General features: G+C 42.4%; 1 protein-coding gene across 2 annotated transcripts in view; it reads right to left on the bottom strand.

Moving 5' to 3' along the window:
• Nucleotides 1-25,976, bottom strand: part of FAP (fibroblast activation protein alpha) — a 619,508-nt gene that overhangs the window by 547,655 nt on the left and 45,877 nt on the right. The window contains exons 3-4 of one of the 2 annotated variants that reach the window (XM_085645423.1): nucleotides 15,208-15,258; nucleotides 2,208-2,297 (exon numbers count right to left, since the gene is read on the bottom strand). In XM_085645423.1, the coding sequence (XP_085501549.1) occupies nucleotides 2,208-2,297; nucleotides 15,208-15,258 (141 nt within the window). The remainder of the gene's footprint in view (nucleotides 1-2,207; nucleotides 2,298-15,207; nucleotides 15,259-25,976) is intronic. The other variant, XM_085645424.1, reaches the window with a different exon arrangement.

The raw sequence follows: 25,976 nt of genomic DNA, 5'->3' as shown, positions 1-25,976 counted from the left end.
TTTTCGCTGGCTGCAGCCAACTTGTGGAATTCCCTCCCTCCTTCAATTTCAGCTCTGGAAACTCATTCCTCGTTCCATAAGGCCTTGAAGACCTGGCTCTTCACCAGCTTGAATCTGTAAGCCCTTTTACCTATGGACATCTCTGATCTTGATCCCTTTCCGCAGCGCCTTGATGCCCCTGGGCTAAATTTGCGCTTTATAAAGCTTATATTCATTAATTCCCTGAACCGGAAACAAGCATCCTGGGACCGGTTTCTGGGTAACACTCGTCATCATGCAGGCTAGCTTGAATCCAGTGGCAAAGTGAAAAAGGGACCCATGGCTGTGCATACCCTGCCAATTTAGGGCAAACAAAGCAAACACAAGGAGATGATGGACAGAGCGCTGAAAATTTTCAGATACTCACGCCCAGTCACAGATTTGAGTTGAATCCATCATCATTCTTTAGCTCACTTCACCACCTCAGTTCAGACCCAGCTATATCCATATCAGTCTTGACCCTGTGCCACATGGGAACAGCCCAGCCCAAACTGCCAAGCCAGGTCTTCCCTGAACCGGAATCAAGCATCCTGGGACCAGTTTCTGGGTAACAACCTTTATCAGCCAGGCTAACTTGAATCCAGTGGCAAAGTGAACAAGGGACCCACGTCCGGGCATACCCTGCCAACTTAGGGCGAACAAAGCAAACACAAGGAGATGATCGACGGTGCGCTGAAACTTTTCAGACACTCATCCCCAGTCACAGATCTGGGTTGAATCCATCATCATTCTTTAGCTCACTTCGCCACCTCAGTTCAGACCAAGCCATGTGCAAATCAGTCTTGACAATGTGCCTCATGGGAAGAGTCCAGCCTGAACTGCCAAGCCAGGTCAGGTGTTCCCTGAACCGGAAACAAGCATCCCGGGACCTATTTCTGGGTAACACCCTTCATCAGCCAGGCTGAAGTCAAGCTATCCTGGCTGATGAGGGGTAAAACTCCAGAATCAGTCCTAGGATGCTTGTTCCCAGTCCAGGGAGGACCTAGCCTGGCAGGGCTGGCTGGACTGTTCCCATGAGGCACAGGATCAAGACTGATTTGCATATAGCTGGGTTGAAACTGGAATGGCATGGTGAACAAAAAAACAATGCATTTAGGCCCAGATATCTGTACTGGGGTAAATGTATGACATTGTTCTGCATTCTGTCCATCAATTGCACTTTTTGCATTTGTCACCCCGAGTGGGACGGGTATGCCCAGACACGGGTCCCGTGCTCTCCTTGCCACTGGAGTCAAGCTATCCTGACTGATGACGGGGGAAACCCTGAAACCGTTCATAGGATGCTTTTTTCCAGTCCAGGGAGGACCTGGTCTTGCAATTCGGGCTGGACTGTTCCCATGAGGCACAGGGTCAAGACAGATTTGCATATTTTTGGGTTCAAACTGGAATGGTATGGTGAGCAAAAAAATGATGGATTTAGGCCCAGATCTCTGTACTGGGGTGAATGTATGACATTGTCCTGCATTCTGTCCACCAATTGTTCTTTTAACTTTTAGAAAGTGGGCATTTTCTTGCTTAGCCATCTATGTGCCTCTGTTGTGTTGTGTTTTGACTGTCTGGTTTTGGAGTGACAGGAGCTGGGGATGTGCATTCACTATAGACAGCCATTGGGGGGGGGGGGTTGAGGTGTGTCTTGCCTCTCCTGGATGACTCCGAGCTGGGATGAATAGACCTGAGATGCATTTAGAATCGTGGGAGGAGATTTCTATACTTTCAACAAGAATATCCATCCAGAAAGCACCAAATTATGTATTTCAGGAATGAGCTCCTACAAACCGCTGCTGGTGGGCCACCTGCGAGGGTTTATATTAGCCCATATATCCCTAATTTCCAATTATATCTTTTTCATCATTCTCATATTTTTGGAATACTCCAAGCCAATCAAGTTAAATCAAATGTCACTTATTAAGTTACAATTAACACTCTTAAGTGTTGAAAAGGAAACCTCTATGTTGTTCAAGAACCCTTATATAACTTGCCACTATTTGTATGAACAACTGTCATTCAAAGATTGAAATGTAACAACATGTTGATCCAAAGGTTCCAGTTTCAAGAATATGTTGTGTTGACAATGTATCTGTAATTTTCATTGAGATATTACATCTACATCAGAAAGAATGCACGAACAACAATGCAATAGCTAGAAATCCAAGAGACATACACCATACCTGAAATCCAAGAGGTATAATATTGTTTGTAATAGAAATTTGTACTAAACGCATCTTCCAAAGTGAATGGTCTTCTGCCATCCTTCTGACCTTCATAGAAACAAAAATACAGAGGTGAGTAAATAAAGAGCTTTGCAAGAAGGGATTTCTGAATTTGCTGGCATCATTTGAATACCTAACAGTAGTTCTTTAACAGGATGGATTCCTAGACTAACTTTCTGTCAACAATAGTGTCCCAGCACTTTAGGGTTAGCAGCCCCAGCCTGCGCAGGCGGTTACACTGAGCCATATAGGCTTGTAAATGGAGTTGCGCTAAAAGGTTAATTAGTTCATGATCAATCATTTGAGTCTGCATATTTCCAGAAAAACGATCAGGAATGCGCTGGAAAGGGAATGCCTGAGTAGAGCTGAGGGGTGGAGGCTAAGCGTTACTAAATGAGTAGGGAAGGAGACAGACAGAAAGGATGACAATGGGTAGGAAGAGATGGAAAGGAGCAAATAGGTGAAAGTTAGGAATGAGAAAATAAGGCTGGGAGACAAAGAAGAAAGCTAGTAGGACAGGAAGGGAAAAAGAGTGAGGGGAGAAGGAAGGAATAAAGGAAAGATAGAAAGGGAAAGGATGGCAGGAAGGTCAAATTATTTACGAGTGAAAGACTGACTGGTTGGATCGGCGAAAGGATGGATGGATGGATGGATGGATGGATGGATGGATGGATGGATGGATGGATGGATGGATGGGCGGGCGGGCATTGGAAGGCTGAATGGGTGAAAGAATTCATGGATGGTTAATGGATTGGTAAAACGGTGAAAGTATGGAAATTTGAAGAAGTAAATTGGGGAAGGTTTGCATGGATGGATACATGTAAGTGTGAAATGATCTATCAATAGACAGATGGATGGAAGATGAAAGGAACTTTTGTTGGGAGGCATGATTACTTGCTGCCGGTGTGCGTTGCTGTTAAAAGGTTTTGTTCAAATAGGTGGTCTTTTAATTTTTTCACTGCTCCCTTGAACATCGTTTCTACCTTTCTAGTACACCTTTATCATATTATTTTTCATTCTCAGCATAATGACATCATTTTTTTTAAATATTGTTTCACTGTAGTTACCATAAAATGAGCGGTAGAACACATTACAAATTCTGAAGACGTTTTTTAATGTCTGCTATTATTTGAGAAGCGCTTGTGATTAACAATAAATGGGTGTACAGTCTGGAGTGACATTTATTTAATTATGTATTTATTTGTGTTTTTATTTTGAATTCTATAAAAGTTCAGATGTAGACTCAGTTTTAGTTATTTATGTATGTATTTATTATGAGTTCTAAGGGGCTTATTTACAAGCCCCTTGCGCCGCCGGTACGTCATGTTGCGTGACGCACAGGCGTGGCAACCTGCTGCCCGACTTTTACAAGGACACGTAAAGCCACCCTGCGTGGCTTTAAGTGTATTTGTAAATATTGCCCCATATCACACAGCACTATCATGTAAGCGGCGTGACATGGATGTTGCTGTGGTTAGTCCCACGCAACCAGCCGTGGTCGGTAGTAGGAGTAACTGCAGGGCGGTGACGTGGGGAGGGGGAGGGGTAGGGTGGAGGGTAGTAAACTATGGATTACGGAGGTTTAAATTAATAAAACGAATTTCGTTGCGTGCACAGCATCGCATTTGGGGATGCAGTGCACGCAACGAAATTCGTTTTATCAATTTATATGTTAACTTACCTGTAAACCTCCGTAATCCATAGTTTACTACCCCCCACCCTGCCCCTCCCCCTCCCCACGTCACCGCCCTGCAGTTACTCCTACTATCGACCGCGGCTGCACGCAACACCCATGTATTCTGATGCCTTTCCAGGTTTACAAAAAATCGTAAACCTGGAAATACGTCAGAATGCTATGCCACCCTAGGGGTGGCGTAGTGAGGCGCAACAGGAGAAATGTTTACATTTATCCTTATTTATCTCCTCTTTCAATGCATGCTGCATTCTACAGCACGCAAGATGCATGGAAAGAGGAAATCACCTCAATTGATTGTTTTTGTGCAGGAAGGTATCCCTTCCTGCACAAAAGCAATCTCCCTACGACGCAAGCATCCTTGCACCAATTGTGTAAGGGTGCCTGCGCATGGCAGCCGATTGTGCTCCAGCGCAGTGGAAAGGGCAGGGATGCGACATACTGTTGTAAATATGTTGCATCCCTGCGCTTTGAAAGTGACTCGTTGTGGTGCAGCCAAATGGCTTGCAGCATGCACTGAGTCACTTTCATTGTAAATATGGCCCAAAATATTTTAAATAGGGGTACATGTTATGCTTTGGTTAGACCAGAGCGCCTTTATTACTGGCAATATACAGTTTCATAATGAGACAAAAAGCAATGGAAGCTAGAATCTAATTGAATGGGGACTGCCCAGATCCAATATTCTCCACATGCAAACCTTGACAAGTGAAGAATCGCATTAGAAATCAAGTCTGAATAGCTCAGTCTTTAGGGGGACTCAGAGAGGGATTGTGGACATCCGACAGTCCAGAGCCCAGCACTCCAAATTATGTGACTTCATGTTTCAACCTACTGAATGATGGTTGATGAATGAGGTGGGTGGGTGCTTATCTGGCTGGGGTGCAGCAGGCTTTCAATTTGTGGAGATATCCTTTGCCCTTCCCCCTATAAGATTTGCGGATGGTCTATAAGACCATGAGTTTGATTCTGACTAGAAATCAGTTGATGGCTTTGAGGCTTAATGTAATTGAGTTTTCAAAGATTCAGCCACGATATGGCTGACTGGTTTTGGGGTCTTTGTAGATTGGCTATATGTTTTTTAGGTAGGTTTGGATAATGTTACTTTAGTACTCATAGGCCATAACATAACAAAGCTCTTGTTAGCCCCACCCAGAGATCATTTTGGAAGAATGAAAAGAAACTGCAGAGAATAGAGAGGTGAAATTGAATGCCTCTGACAAATGCAAAGACTTCAGGGGCAAACAAGATTTCATAGTGAACAAGTATATCCCCAGTTCCAGGACTTTAAGGAAGCTATTAAGGTGTTCCCAGAATTTGAAGCCAATGCAGAGGTTGGGCACTAGATTCAGTTCGTCCCATTATGGAGATCCCAGTTGTGTCTTCATCGATGCTCAGGGTGCTCCTTTTAATCCAACGGAGAACATGATTGTGGTAATAATGAACGCAATAAAGTGGGTGGGATTGACCAGAAAGTATTGAAGGTGAGTGTCTCAGTCATACATTTGAAACTTGGCTTGCTGTTATTCAAGTGATAGGGCTAAGGGAAAAACGTAAATGTTGAACAGTAAGTAAAAGAGGGGTGATCCTTGGAGGTCAACCGGAGTGTGACCAGATAGATCTAACTTTTTGAATGCTGTTCAAAAGAGCAAATATAATCAATGATATAAGAGATCCAGTTATCCATGCCCATGGTTCCAGCTTTTCCAGCAGCATTGTATGGTCGAGAGATTCATGTGCCACAGAGTTGCGGAGGCGTACAAGTGCTGCTTTCCCTTACGCTTTCTATTGCTTATTCCGTGCCTCTGGGGCTCCTGTAGGAGCTGATTTGACACATGTACTGTTGGAATTATCCTGTGACCTCGCTTTACCTGATGCTTCTGGAGGAACACGAGGTTGTAGATTGGGCATGGGTTTGACAGGGTGTTAGAATCAGTAGTCAATTTGTATAGGATATGAATGTGGTGTGTTTCAGAGGGCAGGCACAACTCCAAAGCAGAAGGAGACATTTGTCTTGTTAGATGTGATTGACATCAAAGGAAGGAAGACATTTTTGATGAGGTGGATGAGCAGTGGTTCAAGGGTGAGTTTGATGCTTTGGACTTGGTGGCCAGACTTAAGTGCTTATGAGTCTCCAGGTGATCTGAACAGAGAGAAGGCATCAGTTTTGGATCGTTCATGGTAAATATTGACTATTTCCTTAGTTTAAATGGGACCTTCATTGACGCTTGTACAAAAGTAGACCTTTTTGACTCTCCTAATCTCTTTACAGAATCCTCTGTGGTATACCTTTTGATGGGTTTTACATTTTTCAGATCTGGACTTGTGCCTTTGCCGTTTCAGCTGTTGGTTTACATATTTCATTTCACCCAGTTCTCTGCTGAAACACTTATTGGCTGCTTTGATACTTTGCTTGGCTTTTCATACTTTTGATTCTAGCCTGTGGTAACTTTTACCAGCGAGACAGAAAAGCAGAAAAAGATGATATTAATGATAGCGACAACAAAATAAAGAAAAGCATGCGCGGTGGGGGGAATCCTCATAGGATAATTGTTGCTTTTCTAAAGAGTCACCTGAGGGGATGAAAACAGTTCTTCTTTTTAATCGTTAATTATCTGAATTTTGATTATTGGAATGTATAGATGAAGTCATTTTAATATGTTTAGCTTTTTAATCTATTTTTTAATATACTTTTATGTTACTGAAAAGTATTGAATAAAGTTAACATTGATTGATTGATAGTGACAACCGTGACTCTGAATCAATGTGAGGATTCTGAGTCTGAGACAGAAGTACAAATATGTTAAAAACAAAAAAAACAAATTTTAACAAACATGCCACGGTCAAAATGTTCATGTGAGTTTACATTATTCTTGACTGACTCGTTTCTTGTACAGAGCCTTTCTTTTGCACAAGAGAAAGGCCACTGAGTGTATTGTGCGTGAGGGTTCAAGCTGTAAGCATTATTGTTGTCTGACATTTTGACAGCAAACAGGTACTTTATTGTATATCCATAAATGTGAACATCTTTGAATTGCTCTTCATTTGGTTGGCCTTTATTGTTACATTTAACATCGCCCCTCAATGGGTCATAATGTTACCAGTAGCCATTTTAAAAATCTATGGCATGGTCTTGATAGTTAATGGGAAATTGTATTTAGTGCTTAGTATTATTTATTTTATATTATTGCCCATATTTAAAGGAATTGAAATATTTATCCCTTTCGCACCATATAAGGAGTTAGCTGTCTCTGATATGGGCAAGATGGTAGCAGCATCAGGAACATTATAATTTTGCAGAAATCACAGAGGCCCAAATTTAGTACACGTCGAGCACAGCAGCGCTGCACCAACATCTGCGGTGCTGGAATCATACAAATGGTAAAAAAACGGGGCAGCATCATGGGGCATATTTACAAGAGAAGTGGCGGAGCAGCCCTGCGTTTCCCCCTGCACTGGTGCTAATTTAGCTACCTAGCACCAACGCTGGCACCCTTGCACCATAGTGCAAGGGTGCCTGCGTTGCAAGGTATCCCTTTCTCCACATAAACAATCAGTGATGGCGCTTTGTAACTTGTGTGTGTGTGTGCTGCTTAATGCAGCACACATAGAAGTTGCAAAACGTCATTTTTTTCCAATGATTGTTTATGGGCAGGAAGGGACACCTTCCTGCACATAAACAATCAATGGCGTTTTGCTGCTTCTATGTGTGCTGCACAATGCAGCACACGTGGACACAGCAAAAATGAGGAGAAATAAAGCATTTCTCCTAGTTTCACCTTTTTAAGACCAGGTTTTCCCTGGACTTAATTTTGGGGCTACCTCCTATTTACGCCACCCTTGTAAATAAGGGGCAGCGTAAAAATCAATGGGTATTGCGGTGGAACGCCCACCACAACACCCATTGCCCTCCGCTTTCACGCTAGGTGTAGAGTGAACGGGGGCCTTATTTATAAGGCAGCATTAAGCCACGTTAAGTGGTTTAACGCTGCATTGTAAATAAGGCGAAGCCCCAAACGCCATAGGGGTGGCGATAGGGGCTTGTAAATATGCTCCAATAATTGGAAAGAGCACTACTGAGTTCGTGGGAAATGGTTGCTCAAGAAAAAAATACATATATTTTAATCGCAATAGTTTTCCATTACAGTGCAAACATGAGACACCCTTGTCTTGTTATACTCTATAGTACAAATGTCTTTGTACTAACAACTGTTCGAAGTTAAGCTTTGAAAAATATGTAATTTTGTACAAATTACACGTTACTCCAGCGAATATCACATAACATTCGGCATGTTGCACCTGGTTTCATTTGGCCCTAGGATTTCATACATAGCCAGATTTTGCTACTTAAATAAATCCGGCATTGTATGAATTGCTACGGTAGTTAGCGCTGATCCCACCAAATTAACTAACAAGGGATCGGTCTTAGACACCAGAGGCCATGCTACACATTGTGCCCCAATGCCCAATGGGTGTGCGTGCCTACTTTGTATGACCCTGGGGCACAATGGTACTACAGAAGGGGCCACAGATACTTTGCCGCCCCTCCAGTACTACTGATAGCGCTGGCACACATGTAGCACCAATGCTATCATGAGGGGGCATGCCCTCATTTGCATGGGGGCATAGTCCCATGAAAATGAGGGAGTCTCTTACAAACGTGGGTGCAGACACAAGGGATGCACTGACAGTACGCCACAAAAAGCCAGGGCATTGTCGGTGTGCCTTCTGAAGGCAGCCCTCTCGAGGGGTGGAAGTGAGTTCTTTTGACACTTCAGATTGTCGTCTGCATGTGGGTGAAGTCATTCACTGTACACACCTGCAGGGGGATCTCTCCCCCTCTTCTAAGTGCAGGTGGGTTGCTGCAGAGAAATATAGAACAGCTTTGAAGAAGCCTCTCCATATTTGACTGAGTGTGCTGCCCCAGGGCTGCGCAAGTTTGCAGATGCCCTAGGGGCAGCACATTCATTGTAGTACGGCACACTTTCCCTGTTTGCGCCCTTTTGAAAGGCGCGCCGTGGCGCAATTAGAGAAAGTAAACTCAATCAGTACACTGCCCCAGATAGCCAAATTGTGCTGTACTCGCATCAAATTTCCAGTGCAAAATATATATTACATGAGAAAGTTAATAAACGCTACCATTACAACTGTTCCGCATCGCCCAGCAAGGCACTGTGCCGCAGAAGCGCATAGTAAATCTGCACCAGAATATCGCACCAGAATATCAAGTTACAAAAAAGACTAGAAAATCATGGCATCAAAAAGTCAATAAAATCAAGGAAGATAAATAAATTCACATTTTTAACTTGGCTGCTAATTTAAATATGTCTCTATGGTTCACTAAAATCCGATTTTCATTGTAAATACACTGTACACAACTTAAAGAATTACAAATGCATTCCAGTGAACTGTCCAATAGAGGTGATATTCACTTCTTCTTAAACTCTGTAGATATTTTTTCGCCAATGTAAATAAGTGCTTCAGCAAGGATTTGTATTACACTTTGATTGGCATTCGCACTCAGTTTACCTGACAGATGTCTTCTGTGTTCATGCAGACAATAAGCAATAACAATGGTCACACTGATGTGTGTAATCTTGAGTAAGTAATGACTAGTCTACAGAAAGGCCATGTATCGTCATAGTACTGTGCATCATAAAGATAACAACATAAGAACTGTAGAACTGCTAAGTAACCATACAGCTAAGGAGTTTGTTAATCTACAATTATTTTAATATGATAATGATAACTTAACACTGTCCCTACAAACTATTTTACTGTAAAGTAAAACACTTATTTTTAGGCAATGACAACAATTGCCCAGGAGGACTTGATGGCATTTATCACGCCCGATAAAACTTGACCCACAAGGTTCTAAATGTATCAGGTGCACATTAAGTGTACCTCTACTGTGGAATTGTGGTGCTTACTGCATTAAATTCTGCAAGTCACAGTAAATATCGTAATCTTTATCCCGGTTAACCCTCAGCAGGTTTGAGCTGCTGAAATTTAACGAAGAGTGAATACTTTATCACACCTGGTAAACAACAGGTCGGTAAATTTCAAACAACTCTTTGTTCCAACCCCTGCAAAAACAGAACTGCGAAGAAATAGACTTTTGTTAAGTTCCCCCCACACACTTTTTGCACCCATTTGACTAATGCTTCTGGTTTTCTGACTCTGAGAGAGCTCTAAGGCCTGCTACCCAGACCTCAGTGCCAGTGTTCTAACCCATGACCAAATGAATGTTGAATTGACTACCCCCAATTGGCATAAGCTTACTTACTTATAAATCCCTAGTATATGGTACCAAGGGTACTCAGGGCATGTGAGTTAGAGTGCCAACCCAGGGCTGCAGCACTGATTGTGCCACCCTGTGTTTGACAAAGTCCACAATGGCTCACAGGCTGCCACAGCAAAAACATATACAGCTTGACAACTACCTTACAAAGTAAGTAAAACATATTTAAACTAAAACACACTTTTAATTAAAATTAACATTATAAAATAACAAATAATTAACAAAACATTTTCCAACTGTTATCTCTTTATATGTAATTGCTAAAAGAATATACTACAACATTGAGAAAGTGTTAACCTACTGAAAGACTGATCACAATCCTGAATAAATACATAAAATGTAAGTATATATAAATTATTATTAAATAGAAATTCACCCTAAAACTGAAAACAATAAAACGTAACAACCTCAAACTCTACAAACTATCAACAAGCATTTAAAATTGACACTCTTTTCTTCTTCAAGCACCTACTCCACATTACAACACCTCCAACCAAAAAGCTTCAAAAATTGTGAACCATCTAAAAATATACATACAAGTATAAACGAGAAAAGTATATGCATAATTGTGAATGTAATTAACAAATGTATAAACATTTTAAATTTGTAATTATTTATGCAATTCCACTATTTTCAGACATAATGAAAGGAAAACAACTATTAAGTCACATGGGATATACCTACAACCAAGAAAGTACATCAATGGGATGTTGTAATTAATGTAAGGGAACAAACTAGCCCCCAAATGTAATAGAAGTAGAAGGAAGGGATGTACTGCAGGATATAACAGAGACACAAGCACTAGCTTCCATGAGCCCACAACCAAAATTCTTGAAAGATTGACACCATATAGTCCTCAAACACATCACAGGCCAACGACCACTTATAGCCACTTTAAAACGTTTAATTAAACAAACTAAAAATGCCACCATCTATACCCTTCCTGCCCCTAGAAGATACCAAGATGTAGAAATACCTGAACACTTAAAAGTCACACATACTGAGGAACATGTCCTGTTATGTGACAACCTAAACAATGATAGACAAATACTAATGTTTTCTACAGCATTTACCTTAATAAAACTAAGCCACTGCCAAACCTAGATGATGAACGGGGCCTTTTATATATTCTCTACTACAAATAAACAAAACAGCTCTTACTATAAACTCTTAAACCACGTCAAACATAATACAAACAACTACTAACCATAAAAAATTATCAGAGACTTTGAACAAGCCATGATTCAAACCATTTTAAAAGTTTACTCACACACAGTCATACAAGGATGTCACTACCATTTCAATCAAAGAATATGGAGACACCTCCAACAGTATGCACTTAGGGCCTTATTATGAGTTTGACGCACAGTGAACTGTGGTACCTGCATTTGAAGTCTGAACGCCGCGTGTTCGGCTGTCCAACTGCTGTGTTACGAGATAAACGGATTTTATTTAGAAAGATCGCAGCTTAACTGCTGCCGCAGCTGCCAGCACACCGCAGACCATCACTGTCGGGGGGGAAAAGCAGCTGCCATAGGGCGCTACAGGTGAGTTTCAATGTCGCCCATATTATGAGTTGTCTTTTTCACAAGTTGACCACGGTGGTGGGACCGCCAGCTTCAAGTCGGTGAAAACGAAGGATTTGGGGGGCGTACTCACCCCTTTCCTGTGATTTTGGTCATAGTTCGATGTGGATCCCTTTCTACAGGTCCCCCCTCACAGCAGCATCTTCACCCCGAGGATTATGACCCATTTTGTGAGCGTGTATAGGGGAGTCCTTTTTGTACCATATAGGCATTGCCTGGATTGCCCTCATAGGTGACAGATGTAGCTAACCACTTCAATTTACAAACTGACCCCCCACCCCTCATAGAATATTTTGTAGATACTTGGGTTAGCTGACTACATAGCTCTAGACACCAACGCCAATCCAAAATCCAAATACCATGTTTTTTTTTTTCAAAAAATCTTTATTGAAAAAAATTGCATATCCAAATTACATTCTTGCACCAAATCAAAGCCCCATATACATGAGCTTAACTTAGAATAGCGAGGAGGGCCAATGATACAGAATATCAGAAAGCAATAACATGACAGATGTTATGTTGGTACGGTTGGACAGTGAACAGTCATTAATAGGAGGCGCTCAGGTCAGGGAGAAGGGACGGGCCCAGCTGGAAAGCGATAGGGACAGGGGGGAAGGCCGATTACTATCCTAAACCGGTGGCCGCCGTGGGCGGGGTGCCGGCGGGGAGCGCGGGAGAGGCAGCAGGGCAATGGGGGGAGTGGGCCAGGAGATATGACACTAGGGGCCCCCATATGTCAAGTGGGTAAGATCTAGCAGGCATGAGGTCCCAGAATTCAGACAGTAGGGTCTGGCAGCGCAATGCATCCTCGAGCCATTGAGCAAATTTGGGTGCAGGTTTCCGACCCCAACACATGGAAATGCTGCGCAGTGCGAGGATGAGCAGCATGGCTATCAAGCGGAGGGAAACGTCCGGGCAGAATTTAACAAAGCCTAGGAGGCAGAGTTGGGGGTCAGGCTGGACCGGCGAGGAGGTGATCTCTGATATAGCAGGACAGACCTCGCACCAGTAATCGTCGTCCTTGGGGCACAACCAGGCAAGATGAGCGAAATCCGCCGCAGGAGCTGAACAGCGTAGGCATATGTCACTGGGGATAAGTCCCAGCTTGTGCAACTGAACAGGGGTGCGGTAGAGCCTGTGCAAGTATTTCAAATGTTTGTTGACAATCGCTTAGTCTGCTTACAACAATATAGCCAATCAGCTTGAGAGATATCTATGCCAAGGTCCTCGCCCCATGCCACACGAGCATGATCAGTGGAGATAGAGGTGGCCTCTAGCGTGAGGGCGTATAGTTTGGTTACCAACTTCGAGGGGAGGGAGATGAATTCAGGAACTCAAGAGCGGTCATCGAGGAAGGAGGCAGAGGGAACGCAGGATGTAGCTCCTTGCAGATAGCCCATAGCTGATAAAAAAGCAGTGTGTCCATGGGGCCGGAAACCTCAGCCAGGGAATAAAACGTACTCCCCGGATGCCGTATTTAGCCCCAGGCGGGTAGCATGTTTAGCCATGCCGGATGGTTGGAGAGGAGGAAAAGCCGGGTGCCGAAATATAGGCATCGAATTTGCCGAAAGCAAGGGGGTACCGGAGAAACGACGAAGTCCCTCCCAGGCCCAGCGCAAGGTCTCAACCGTGTCTATTTCAGTATGTGGGAGTTTGGCCGGGGAAAACAGGGCAGTGGAGAGCGGCCACGGGGCAGCAAGATCTGCCTCGACCGCCACGTGCAGCTGGAAAGGAATGGAGTGAAGCCAAAAGTGCAAAAAGCTGGCCTGAGCACACATTGCATAGAGCTTGAAGTTAGGGACACCGAGGCTGCCACATGACATCGGAAGGGTGAGAACATCGTACGTGATCCTGGGTTGCCTGCCGGCCCAGATAAAAGAGATCATCAATGAGCGGACCCTGCAAAACAAATGGGCGGTGAGGGGAAAAGGTATGTTCAGGAATAAATATAAGAATTTTGGGAGGACAACCATCTTGGCAATGGCTATTCGACTGGCTAACAACAGGGGCAGCCGGCTCCAAAGGGGGATCTTCGACTCAAGCCAGTCCACCGCATGACCGAAATTAGCCCTCCCGAGTTCGTCCACGTCCCTGCTCAGCCAGACACCTAAATAGTGAGTGGGACCGGACGCCTAGACGAAAGGATAGTCTGAGGTGAAAGGAGTGGTGGTGTCCGTGAGAGGGAAGAGGATCAACTTGTTCCAGTTAACCTATATGCCTGAATAGCCACCAAATTGTATGATCTCACGTATTAAAGCACTAAGATGTTCCTGGGGGCGACAGACATATAAAGTGATGTCGTCGGCATACATAGAAACTAAGAGGGTGCGATGCCCCTCCGGGTGTGGTGTTGTCGGAGTCTAGCCGCCAGTGGTTCCATTGCGATAGCGAAAAGCATTGCTGAGAGCGGGCACCCCTGGCGGGTGCCACGTCCAATAGGGACGGGATCAGATACCAAGCCATTGATCCGTAGTCTGGCGGTGGGGAGAGTGTACAATAGTGAGACTTTACGAATAAAAACTGAACTAAAGCCGAAACATGGGAGGATAGAGAATAGGAAGGGCCATCCAGGGTATCGATGGTGTTGGTGGCGTCAAGCAGGGCGGTCACCACAGGAAGAGCTGGATTGATTTGGTGAAGGATGGAGAAGATGGTCCGAAGATTGTGGGAGGTTGCCCGGCCCGGTATGAAGCCGGACTGATCTGGGCGAGCGATGAACGGCATAAAAGGGAGAAGACGCGACACAAGCAATTTGGTGAAGATTTTTTTATCAATATTAATGAGGGCAAATACCATGGTTGGATTGTCTATGACAGCACCTTGGCACAGGAAGCCAAAACCTAACAACGCAGTGGAAGGATGGAACAATGCCTTCTAATCCACACTATACAGAACCCAACCAATATTCAAAAAATGTATAGAAGTATTACAAAAAGAACAAAGCTACCAACAACTACAAATTAAGTAATCTGTAACCCAAATTGCACCAAAAATTAGCAAAAGAGTAGATTAGCAATAATAGTCAAAAGCATATCATAAAATAGATACTAATCTACAAAACTCCCACAAAAGTATAGAATATCTTAACCAATGTTACAAATCGGGTTTTAGATAAATAATAAACATAGTATTTTACTACATCAGTCAAAACATTTTAAAAAACTTCAATTTTAAATAAGACTGATGTAATAAAATAATAAGTAAATAATTTATTTTAAAAAATCAAAACATCACCAACCAAAACCCTCAAAGAGCAAACTCAATCCATTATGTACAATACATACAATACACAATACCAAACAACAATCACATAACATTTACATAAATATTAAAATATACTATTTCTTACCCAAAACAAATAAATTAAATATGACTTACTTTTCTGTGGCTGCAGATCATTCTCTGTATCTATGAAGTCAAAGGAAAAATCTAGCAAAAACGGGAAAAATATTTTTCAAAAAGCAGCCAAAAATGCAAAAATAAAACTAATTCAATCGAGATCCATCAAAGCCCTCTAAATTATCTAGCAACCATAAAAAACCTCAAAAACAGTCTAAAAAATAAAAGCTCATGGAATGCAGAAAAAAAGGAAATCAAAGTAAAAAATATTGGTTTATTACAAACCAAGACAGATTTCCTTTAAAAAAACAGTAAATCTGCATGTCCATGCGATATGCTCATAAAGAAAATCCTGTAAAATAAAAAGAAAGCCCACCCGCAAAAACAATACATTTCCAAAAATACATATACATTACACTTAAACATCAAAAAGCAAACTCTAGTTTTAACTATTTTGTGAAAGGTGTTGGACACTAAAGGGGTGACATTTACTAATTACACTTCAATATAAACCATTTTGAGATAGATGTTAGTCACTAAAGGGGTGACATTTACGGTTCTCAACCCAATCTAAACCAATTTGGAGAAGGTTTTGGGTGTTGAACACAAAAGGCAGGGGTTTGCAGCTTGGGGGTGGGGTGGGGGGAAGGTGGGATATATGAGGTGTAACCCCCCCCCCCAAAATAAATCCATTCTTGGCTTGACAATTTGGTCGGGGCCCTGAGTTGGGTCCTCTATGCCTTTGTTGTTTTTTATCGTTGTCTTTGTTTGACTAAAAGGTTTTAACTTGTTATTTTTTTTATTAGGAACTTAGACAGAGGCTCACCTAATGCAAATCAGTATTGAACCTGTTCCTAATCATGGGATCAGTGTATACCAAAACTTAGTCATCCGACCACCTTTCGACATAGTATTTTTAGTTGGGAAACTGACAATTCCCAGCCCCTGAATCTCACTGACTGAGCTACGCCCCTGACAAAACGGGCAAAATTTACTATTCCCACTCCAATCTGAACCATTTTGTGGAAGGTGTTGGACACTAAAGGGGTGACATTTACAATCCCCACTCCATTCAAAACCAGTTTGTGGACGGTGCTAAATGCCCTGGGACCTGTATGTCTCCCCCTCACTCTGCTGGGGGGAGCCTGAACCACCCCTCTTAGTGTTACTACCAGATACCTTCTTGTGGACCCTAATGCTAATCCAGTGGTCCGCCACCTTAACAAACTCTCTGGGGTCAGTGAGCTTACTATCAACAAGCTGTCAGTGCAGGTCTGGAAAGCAAACAAATTGTACAGCCCCTGGTAATCTTTTACCTCCCTGCCCTTCACCCAACCATCCAATGCCTTGCGAAACGAATCCATATAATCTGCCCAGGTCTGTTGGGAAATATTCTGACTATCCGTGAATTTCTGTCTATATTTCTCTGGGGGCAGACCAAACTTCCTGATTAGGGCCTCGTTCATGGGGGGATACCTCATGGGGGATATCTCATCCTGTCACTCCCTTCCAGGGCCAGGAGAGTGTCCCTCCCCTCACTAGGGATGTGTCTCCAAAGACTAGCCCCCAAATCTGCCTCAGGGACCACAAAATCAGACACCAGACCCTTGGGTATATGGACTCAACCATCAGAAGGCACAGAACAATTGCTGTCACCATCACTGCTGGACTCCACTTGTCTGGCTTTGAAGGCCAACGATCTCAGGCTCAACTCCTGAGCCAACATTAGTTTCTTTTCTACAGACTCAACCTAGGTTTCTTTTCCTCCTCCTTCATAGCCAACCTCTTTTTACTCTTCTTCATTTCGATAGTTAGCCTTTTTTCCTCTAAGGCCATGTCTCTCCAATTTGAGCTTAGCCAGCTCCAATTTGAACTTTCTCTCCTCCCTCCTGTCCTCCTGTCCTCTAGTTTGTCTGGAGAAAGGCCTTTGGACGCCACACTGCTCCCTGCTCTGCAAGGGGCCCTCATTCCGGAGAGTAAAGCCTTTCTCCTCCACAGACATCCTAAGGCCTCCTCTTAGACCTTGGTCCAAATCATCCTCCTCATCCAGCTCTTCCTCAGCCTCACCCTCTCTGGGGTTCCATCTAACACAGTATGGGCTTCTGGCCAGGCTCTCAGTGCCTTTTGCAGCTTCACCTTCCTGTTGGTGCTCTTTACAGGAAGCCCAAAATCTTTGCTGAAATCACATAGACTGATGTAACTTTGTAATGAAAAGCCACCCGCGAAGGAAGGCTAACAGCACCCCCACACTCCCTGCTGCAAGCACAGTACCTTTCCTCGATAGGTGGAGACCTAAAAGATGTTTATGGCAATTCAAATTTTAACCTATGGCAGAGATAGACCTTACAGTGGTGAAAAATGAATGTAAGAGTATTTCACAATCAGGATATATAAAACTCAAAAGTGCATGCCCTATTTTTTAAATACAAAGCATCCTGCCCATAGTGTTGCCTAGGGCCTGCCTTAGGGGTGACTTATATGTCTTAAAAGAAAAGGTTTGGGCTTGGCAAGTAGGTTAACTTGCCAGGCCGAAATGGCAATTTAAAGGTGTAGATACGGGCCCTACAATGGCAGGCCTGAGCCATGTTTTAAGGGGCTACCGAGTGGGTGGCACAACCAGAGCTTCAGGCCCACTAGTAGCATTCAATTTACAGGCCCTCTGCACATTTAGGTGCCGATTCCGATCCTGTAAAGCCCATGTACAAATGGACGTACGGAGCGTTTTCTCCGTACGACTCGTACCCGGGAATTCCACCGTACAAACCAGCAAGTACGATTCGTACAGAAATAGCATTTCCATACGAATCGTAAAAAACACCGTGCGGCTAAAAAATACATACAATTCCGATCCTGGACAGCGCGTACGCGACGTCCGCACGGAGTCAGGCAGCGTTTTACGGACCAGCAAGTACGATTTATACCCACAGCACTCCGCACGGCTATATTTTTACGGGAGCCAAAAAGTGCCGGAAAAGCTCAGTACACCGCGATGCACGAGGAAAAAGTACGCGCCGTACCCCCCAGCCCCCCGTATGTACGTGCCGTACCCCCACCCCCGTATGTACGCGCCGTACCCCCCAGCCCCCCGTATGTACGCACCGTACCCCCACCCCGGCGCCATAGCCCCAGTACATATGGGGGGCTGGGGGGGTACGGCGCGTACATACGGGGTGGCTGGGGGTACGGCGCGTACATACAGGGGTGGGGGTACGGCACGTACATACAGGGGTGGAGGTACGGCGCGTACATACGGGGGCTGGGGGGTACGGCACGTAGATACGGGGGGCTGGGGGGTACAGTGCGGACGTACGTGGGAGGGGGGCGTACAACTCGTACCCCGGGCACAAGTGTACCCGGGGTAGGGGTCGTGCAAAGTTCGCTCTGTACGGGACATTTTCCATACGCTTGTGTATTCGGGACGCCGGTACGGATCGGACTTGTGCGCTCGGACTTCAGTTTTACGACTCATACGTAAAACTGTCCGGAGACGTCTCGTAGACTTTTCCCGAGGTCATTCGTATGTATTTTTCACGTACGAATCGTACTTCGCCGTTTGTACGGGACTTGTACGATTCGTATGTAAAAGATTACGGATACGAGTCGGACGGTAAATGGAAGGCATTTAAATTGTCAGTGTTCCAAAAGCATACATCTGGGAAGGACTGCTCACAGACTGCAACATTCATCATAATATTAGTCACCCCCATTATCCATGATCTGAAAGTGAATGCCATATCTTAGGGCAGAAGTGTACAATGTGAGCCCACAGGGGTCAAATCCATGCCAGATTTTCAGAATGTCCAGTGTGAAAGTGATTGATTTGAATTTAGATTATCTACAAATTCAACCGATCTAAAAATCCTGAAATTTTAATATGGTTCCACCCTCATAGATCAATGCAAGACACAACCAGAGTAGTGGAAACATGCTTCATAGAGTGCTGTGTTGTAGCTGTAGAGGATGTAAAACTTGCTTAGGTTCCATAATCATAAAACTAATAAATACACAGAAATGAAGAAGTGGTAATAATAACAATGCACTGTTGCCATGCACTGAAATTCAGGCATCAACACACTAGTTTTGTAAGAGTGTAATGTTTTATTACACAAACACTGCCAACATCACAATTCATTACTGGATGTCATCTTTAGTCAAGCACAACATAACAACTGTGAAAGAGAAAATAATACTATTAGGAGGAATGTTTTAACAATGGATGAATGCCCCTCAGAACAAATGTGCAGGAGGCTTCATAGACATGAAAACATTTCTGCATCTTATTCAACAATTAAAAGGTTCAATGTTTACATGAGACCGAACACTAGACCTATTCTTTCTATTCAAAAGTAAACACACTATCCTCACAACACAATTCTAGCTGTGGTCACACAAAACTTTCAATTTCAAGGACATGTGACTTGTCTTGAAACAATAACAATCGGCCACAGTCAGTTTGGGTAACTCAGTATAACAAATTAAATATATCTGGCCTACAGAACACCGATAACACTTTACATTTAGGCCAAACAACACTAAGGACCAGTAAGAATTAAGGTTAGCACTCTAGAAGCAAAATAGGTTCGAAAAAAACAAACAATGACATAAAGGGTCATCAAGGGCTGCTGTTTAGAATTCTCCAAGCTGAAAAGGAAGAGATGAAACCTAGAATGCTAGTGGTAGCAATGTAGCAATGATGATATTGATAACACATAACGTAAAAATTCTCAGCTGAGCACATTCAAAAGAAAGGGGGAAAAAAGATAGTAAATTGCCACTTGTATCAATAACTAGATAGGAAATTGGGCAACCCAGTAATCCCTTGGAGGCTTGGATAACACAAACTCAATATTAGGTAAAAATGTCTACATGGGGTTCTTTTAGCAACATTTTTTATATGTTTTGAAAAAGTTATTTGTAAAGCCCTCATTAGTGGCTTTTGACAAATGAATTCACAAAATAACTAAATTGATTCAAAGCGCATATATCAGCAACTGAAAAAGGAAAACAAGAACACAAATTACTAAAACATAACCTACACTAAAACGGGTGTATACTTTTAGAATGCAAATTGATGTAAAAAAGTCCTATTACAGAGAAGGGGTACTGACTACAATTCACATGAATACAAAACTGGCTGAGATGGATTTTTTCACAACAATGTTTCTCATAGACACTTTAGTTATAAGCCATTTCTCATATTCTTAAATAAGGAAAACATCATTGGAAATGCAAAGAACAGTTGCCGAAAACACATTTGCAGACGTTTCGGTCTTGTCTGTGCTTGCATCTATATAACCATCTTCAGGACGAATTGTTCGTATGTGGACTGAAGACCCTTGGACAAAAAGAACTTAATCTATATGCTTATAAATTATATATGAAGGATGATACACGAGAATGGAGAAATGAATGCCCTTCAGGAGATAAAGTCTCGTGTGGAGACGGCTTCCCGATTACACACGTTCACCACAAAACTGTATTTAATTTCAGTAAGTAAGACACTCCCTCTGTAGTCCTAGGGGTAGTGTCAGGATGGGACAACATTCGATTTAATTAGAAGTTTGTCCAGACCATCATGGATCGGATCTGATTTTTTGCCATAAGAACCCCTTGTATACATTTTTAACTAATATTGAACCTGCATCAATAAATTAATCAATCAGTCAAATGGAATATTTAATTAATTTTACTCACTAACTAAACTTGAAACTCCGGAAAATGCCTCGTGAGCAGCACCACATCACTGCATGAACTTATTGCTATTGTTCAATCAATCAGTCTCGGGCCTGTAGTAAATCTCAGTACCATCTAGTTTTGCTTTTTGGAGCACCCAGCATCAAATGCATTCCAGTAGTCCTAACATCATTGGTAGTCCTTCTGGTAGTGAAAATTAGTACCAAATGAGGTAGCATTTTTCCTGGGTTTATATTTTCGTGAATAATAACAATGATCAATAATAATTTTTATGATGGCTCCAATGCACAAATGCTGTATTCATGTTCCCTGTAGTAACCAGTTGAATTGGCTATGTAGAAATGTGTTCATTAATGTTATTTTGTTGTGCCACATTATATAGAAATGCAGTTTTGAAAAACATGGATGTTGTTCTGATTATGCTCTTTCCCTTGCCATCTCGCACCCTGGCGCATCTTCTCTCCCCACAAGCTCTGCAGAAGCGAAGATAAGTTGAGGTCATGGATTTTCACTGTGTGCATGTACTTTGAATGAATTCCCTAATGTTCTTAACTGTAACAGTTTCAAGGCCATTTGCTGTAGTTCTGTTGCTGGACCTCATTTTATTCATTGGTGTATAACATCATTGTTGGATGTTTCATATTATTTTGGAACTCTCCGGATAACAATAGTGCAAAAGATCCTCAATTCTTTCTTAAATTGGGTTAGGGTATTTGATTCTCTGATTTCTCATACCATGATCAGACTGCATTATCTCTAATTTGTTATGCAAGAATTGTGAATAAGAAACTTTTGGTTTTGGGTGTGAGCCAGAGATTTTCCTGGACTACTTTCAGGTAGGGATGCTGCCTGATAACTTTATGATTTTGCTGCTTAGAGTATTTCTGACTCTTTACTACTTTGTATAACTCTGCATTTGAGCCTTCAAAGCATTTATTCTGTACCACTTGATTTTTAACATTTTTTGTAATAAAACCTATAATTTTCCCCTGATCTAGAACTCAGTTTTTGAGCTGTCCCAGTCACATATGATTATTACTGTGCAAAATGGATGACAGGGAGGGAAGCCTTCTTAATGCAATATCAAGATGGGAAAGAACTGTCTGTGGTACATTTTGGGGTGATCTAAATTTTGAGGTGTCTTGATGTTTGGGGTATGGCTCTTCTTCCACTCAAGGTTACTTTGCATTCCCCAAAGTATATGTGGAGAGAGCAACACAGCCTTCATCATAGTGGAAGCATATTACAAAACATGTGGGCACAGCCTAATTTAGCTCATATTAGGTCTGAGGATGTTGAATCCATTTAGTTTATTCCCACTACTTTAAATCTTAAATCTTCAAAGATTACATGGGCTTTCCCTATGATAGCTTAAACAATCATGGCAAAATACAATTTATATGTGTCATGCGGCATTATTTCTGAGGTGCTTTAGGCAGACTTGTATCCCTATGCTTTCTTCCAACACTAAGGATTTTTCAACTGTTGTTCTAGCTTGAAGCAAAACAAAGAGCTGCATTTCAGTTCACGAAGATCAACAAGTTGTTTATCAGAATATTGTTAGTAAACATATCTGACATACATATATATATATTGTGTCCTAAATATTATTTACAAACGTATTGCCCATCAGGTAATAATGTTTTATTATTAATGCCAAAGAGGTGATATTTTTTAAAGCAATATTTAATACTATCTCTTTCTCTCAGGTTATATTTTGGTTATAATAATCTGGTACCATGTCGTAATCAAAAGATTCTAAAAGCAAAACAGAGTCACAGCATGGGCTGCATCTGTTTTGATGTCACCTTAAGTATTGTGGATAGAAAACTGAGACAATGTGATGCCTGGGCCCTGGTTAATGTAGTAGTATTTGATAAACCCAAGTTTTACTATTAGTAATAACAGAGCTCGGCTGCTCATTCTACCAGTGCTACCATTTGTATCCTGGAATTTATAGGCCTGTAGAATCTGTTGAATGACAGTGTTTAGACTTTCTGTGGCAACTTTAATATTGTTTATCTTCAGAAAAAACTGGTAGATGAATAGTTCCAACTGTAGAATAGCAGCCTTTTTTACACCAGGACATAGGGCTAGTTAAAGAGGCAGACTGATGTGTGCTCTATCTACATTTGCTTCAACCCAGCTGGTCACACTTATGGGACTACTTCCAATCCATAATTAGAATGCTAAACACTAGCTAACTCTGTAGTCTACCATCTGAAATGTTGTAATTGTAGGCATTTTTTTGTTTCCCATCCCACCCCTTCCAATTAAAATCTGTTATAAAATAAGGCAGAGAAGGGGCAGGATTGAAAGCTTAAGATGAGTGAAATGTAGAAAAGAGAGAAAGATGTAATAGGAGTGATGGGCATTTTGGAATTTCATATTATCAACTGCTTTTATGGCAACTGGCATCCTAAACATTTTCAGACAATGGTGTTTAAAATTGCACAGTTTTTACTCAATATTCTCAAAACGTTCATGGGGTGAGGAAACCCTAAAACATCTGGAGATTGCCACACTTGTTAGAACACACTGTTAGAAAGTTGGTTATCCATTTGGGAAGAGGATACCTTTACCACCATGATAAAAACAAGGTAGTTAGGGCAGCACAGTTGTTAAGGGAATTTAACCTCGACCTCTTTTGGCAGTGGCACAGGCAGCAGGAAATTCCCCAGAGAAATACAGGTTAAGCTCAAGCAATAGCAACAACTGTATGGTCACGAACAAAAACACCATAACATTCTCAAACCAATTTAGAAAACTAAAAAGAATGTAATATGCAAAAAGACACACACACAAAATTCACCCCCGGAAGCAAAGATAAGATTTTTTAAATTTAGAGGCAGAATTCACCAAGAAATCACAAAACGCCAAACAGTCGATCAATATGCTATTTACTTGGTCATGATTTCAGCCCAACCACAATTTATCCATGTTGGATAAGTCAGCAGGGGAACTGGCCAGAGTTTTTATTTTTCTAGACTTCCAAGTCCTCCTATTGGGCACCGTAAGAAGCGGAAGCTGATTAGAGTGTCTTGAAGTCAGATACACTATCGTCTGAAATTCTGAAGTAATTTTGTTGGTGGTAAAAGCTCAAAGTGAGACAAAGCTGGATTCTGTAGATGCTGATTTGCCACTTCACCACTGTCCAGGGCTCTACCTCTGGTGATAGTTGTTTTTTAGGTTTCGAAATCCATAGTGTCCCAAGACTGGAAGAGGAAGCTGAGCTAGGCTCTACAAGTCCAGAACCCTTTTACTGTGTGGTCCAGCTGAGCTATATTTCAGTGTGAGAAAATGTTCAGAGTAGGAAGAACTTTGTTATCTTGTTCGTCAAAGGTGTCCCCTTGCTTGGGAAGCCTCCACATCTTGTTCCAGTTCTCCAGAGATGGAAAAAATCACTGCGGGCCATTTTTTTCAAAGTGCTGCTAAAGTTCCTTCTGGTGAGTCCTGACGCCCTATGCTCCCAGGACTAGCTTCAAGGCACCAAGTCGTTCTTAAGCCAGGGATTGAGCAAGGCTCAGTGATAAGTTGGGTCTTCTGGGAGTCAGGAGTTTTCCTCTATTGTTCTTACAGCAGGTATTGTAGGCCAGCCACTTGTACTTTGGAGAGTAGTTCCAGGGTGCCAATTAAAGTCAAGAGTCCTTTGAGAGTCTTTCTTTCTGTTTGTTAGGCAGAGTATTCATTTTGCAATGTATTTCTGAATCAGGTCTAGGAATGTTCGGAAGAGGAGCTGTGAGGTGCAAGTCTTACCCTATACAGCAGTCAGAAATTTGAGCACCCAATCCTTACCATTTTCTCACACAATGCCCATCTCCTTCCCCAGCACTATCCTAGAGGCCCTTAACCAAGATGGCTACTGCCATCCTACACCTGGAAGAACTATGCCTCATCTCCTATCCACTCCCTTATGGAATGAGGTGTCCTCCCATGTCAGTATGGGAACTTGTTTTCCCTCCTCATAGAAAATCTGTTTAGAATGGATGCAGTCCCTGCCAGCTTCATTTCAAAATCAAAGGAAGAACTGGGGCTGGTAGTTCTGGCCCTCTTGGATAGCTATATGTTGCTAAGTGACCACTTGCTGGCAATGTCCATGCTTTCCAGCTAACAGATGTCAAGTCATTCCTCTACAGGAGAGTCGTTTGCAAGAAGCCCAATGATGTGTAATACATCATTGGGGCAGATTGGAAAGGGAAAATGATTGCAAACCTGTTTACTCTCAGGCAGCAGAAAAGAAACTTTCAGTGTTCCACTAATATTATCAAAAAGCTACTAATAATATTGGAGTTTGACTATTTTTTTAACTAAATGAAAATAAATGGACACCTTTTCCAAACTTTTGCCCGTATTATGATGTTGGTGGGACCGCCACCGACAGTCCTTCAGTGGCAGTCCCACCAACAGCCAAGATAACAGTCCGAACACAGCAATACAATGCAGTCGGTCGGGCCACAGTGGTCGGAGGACCAGAACGCGGCCTCCAACAGGCTCAGGGAGCCCGTAGGGCCGGAAGTTGGATTGTAATCCTGAACCACAGCACAAGCCACAATAGAAAAAGGGATGTTTCTGACCCGCTACACAGTGGTCACATCCTAATTTGGTGTTTGGAACCACCGACTACATCTCAGGTGGTCTCCATCCTGCATGTGATGGCATTCGGACACTCATCCGACCGTCATCATAATAATGCCTTTAGATATATAATAAGAGTTTTCATAGCTAGGCCTGCTCCTGGAAAATGTAGCATTATCTACAAGTGTTGGAAATTGTTCACTGTAAGGGCATACTTTACCCGGTACTGATTTTTAATATACCAAGCAACATGTCCTTTGAGCTTACTAGGCACACTTTAGAGGTTACTCCTCTAACATATACAAAACTTTTCTCATTGCAAAGGCACTTCTCTTTAACATTGATCACTGAAGTGCTTTTAAACTGCAGTCTAGCCAGTGCACAGTGGTGTTCCTTAGATTTCTGTCATCTATGTGGTTGGGGTAAATACAAAATGTAATTCACAAAAGGTATTGCTCCTAGTTCAATTTCTGTGCCAAAGACCGTATTAGGAACCAATCTTACAGTACCATTTTTGGGATCGTGCACTTGCAATGTGG

The sequence above is a fragment of the Triturus cristatus genome, chromosome 3_1 (assembly GCF_964204655.1).
Source record: "Triturus cristatus chromosome 3_1, aTriCri1.1, whole genome shotgun sequence".
NCBI lineage: Eukaryota > Metazoa > Chordata > Amphibia > Caudata > Salamandridae > Triturus > Triturus cristatus.
The sequence above is the reverse complement of the archived record's forward strand: the minus strand, read 5'-3'. Positions and strand labels throughout refer to the sequence as shown.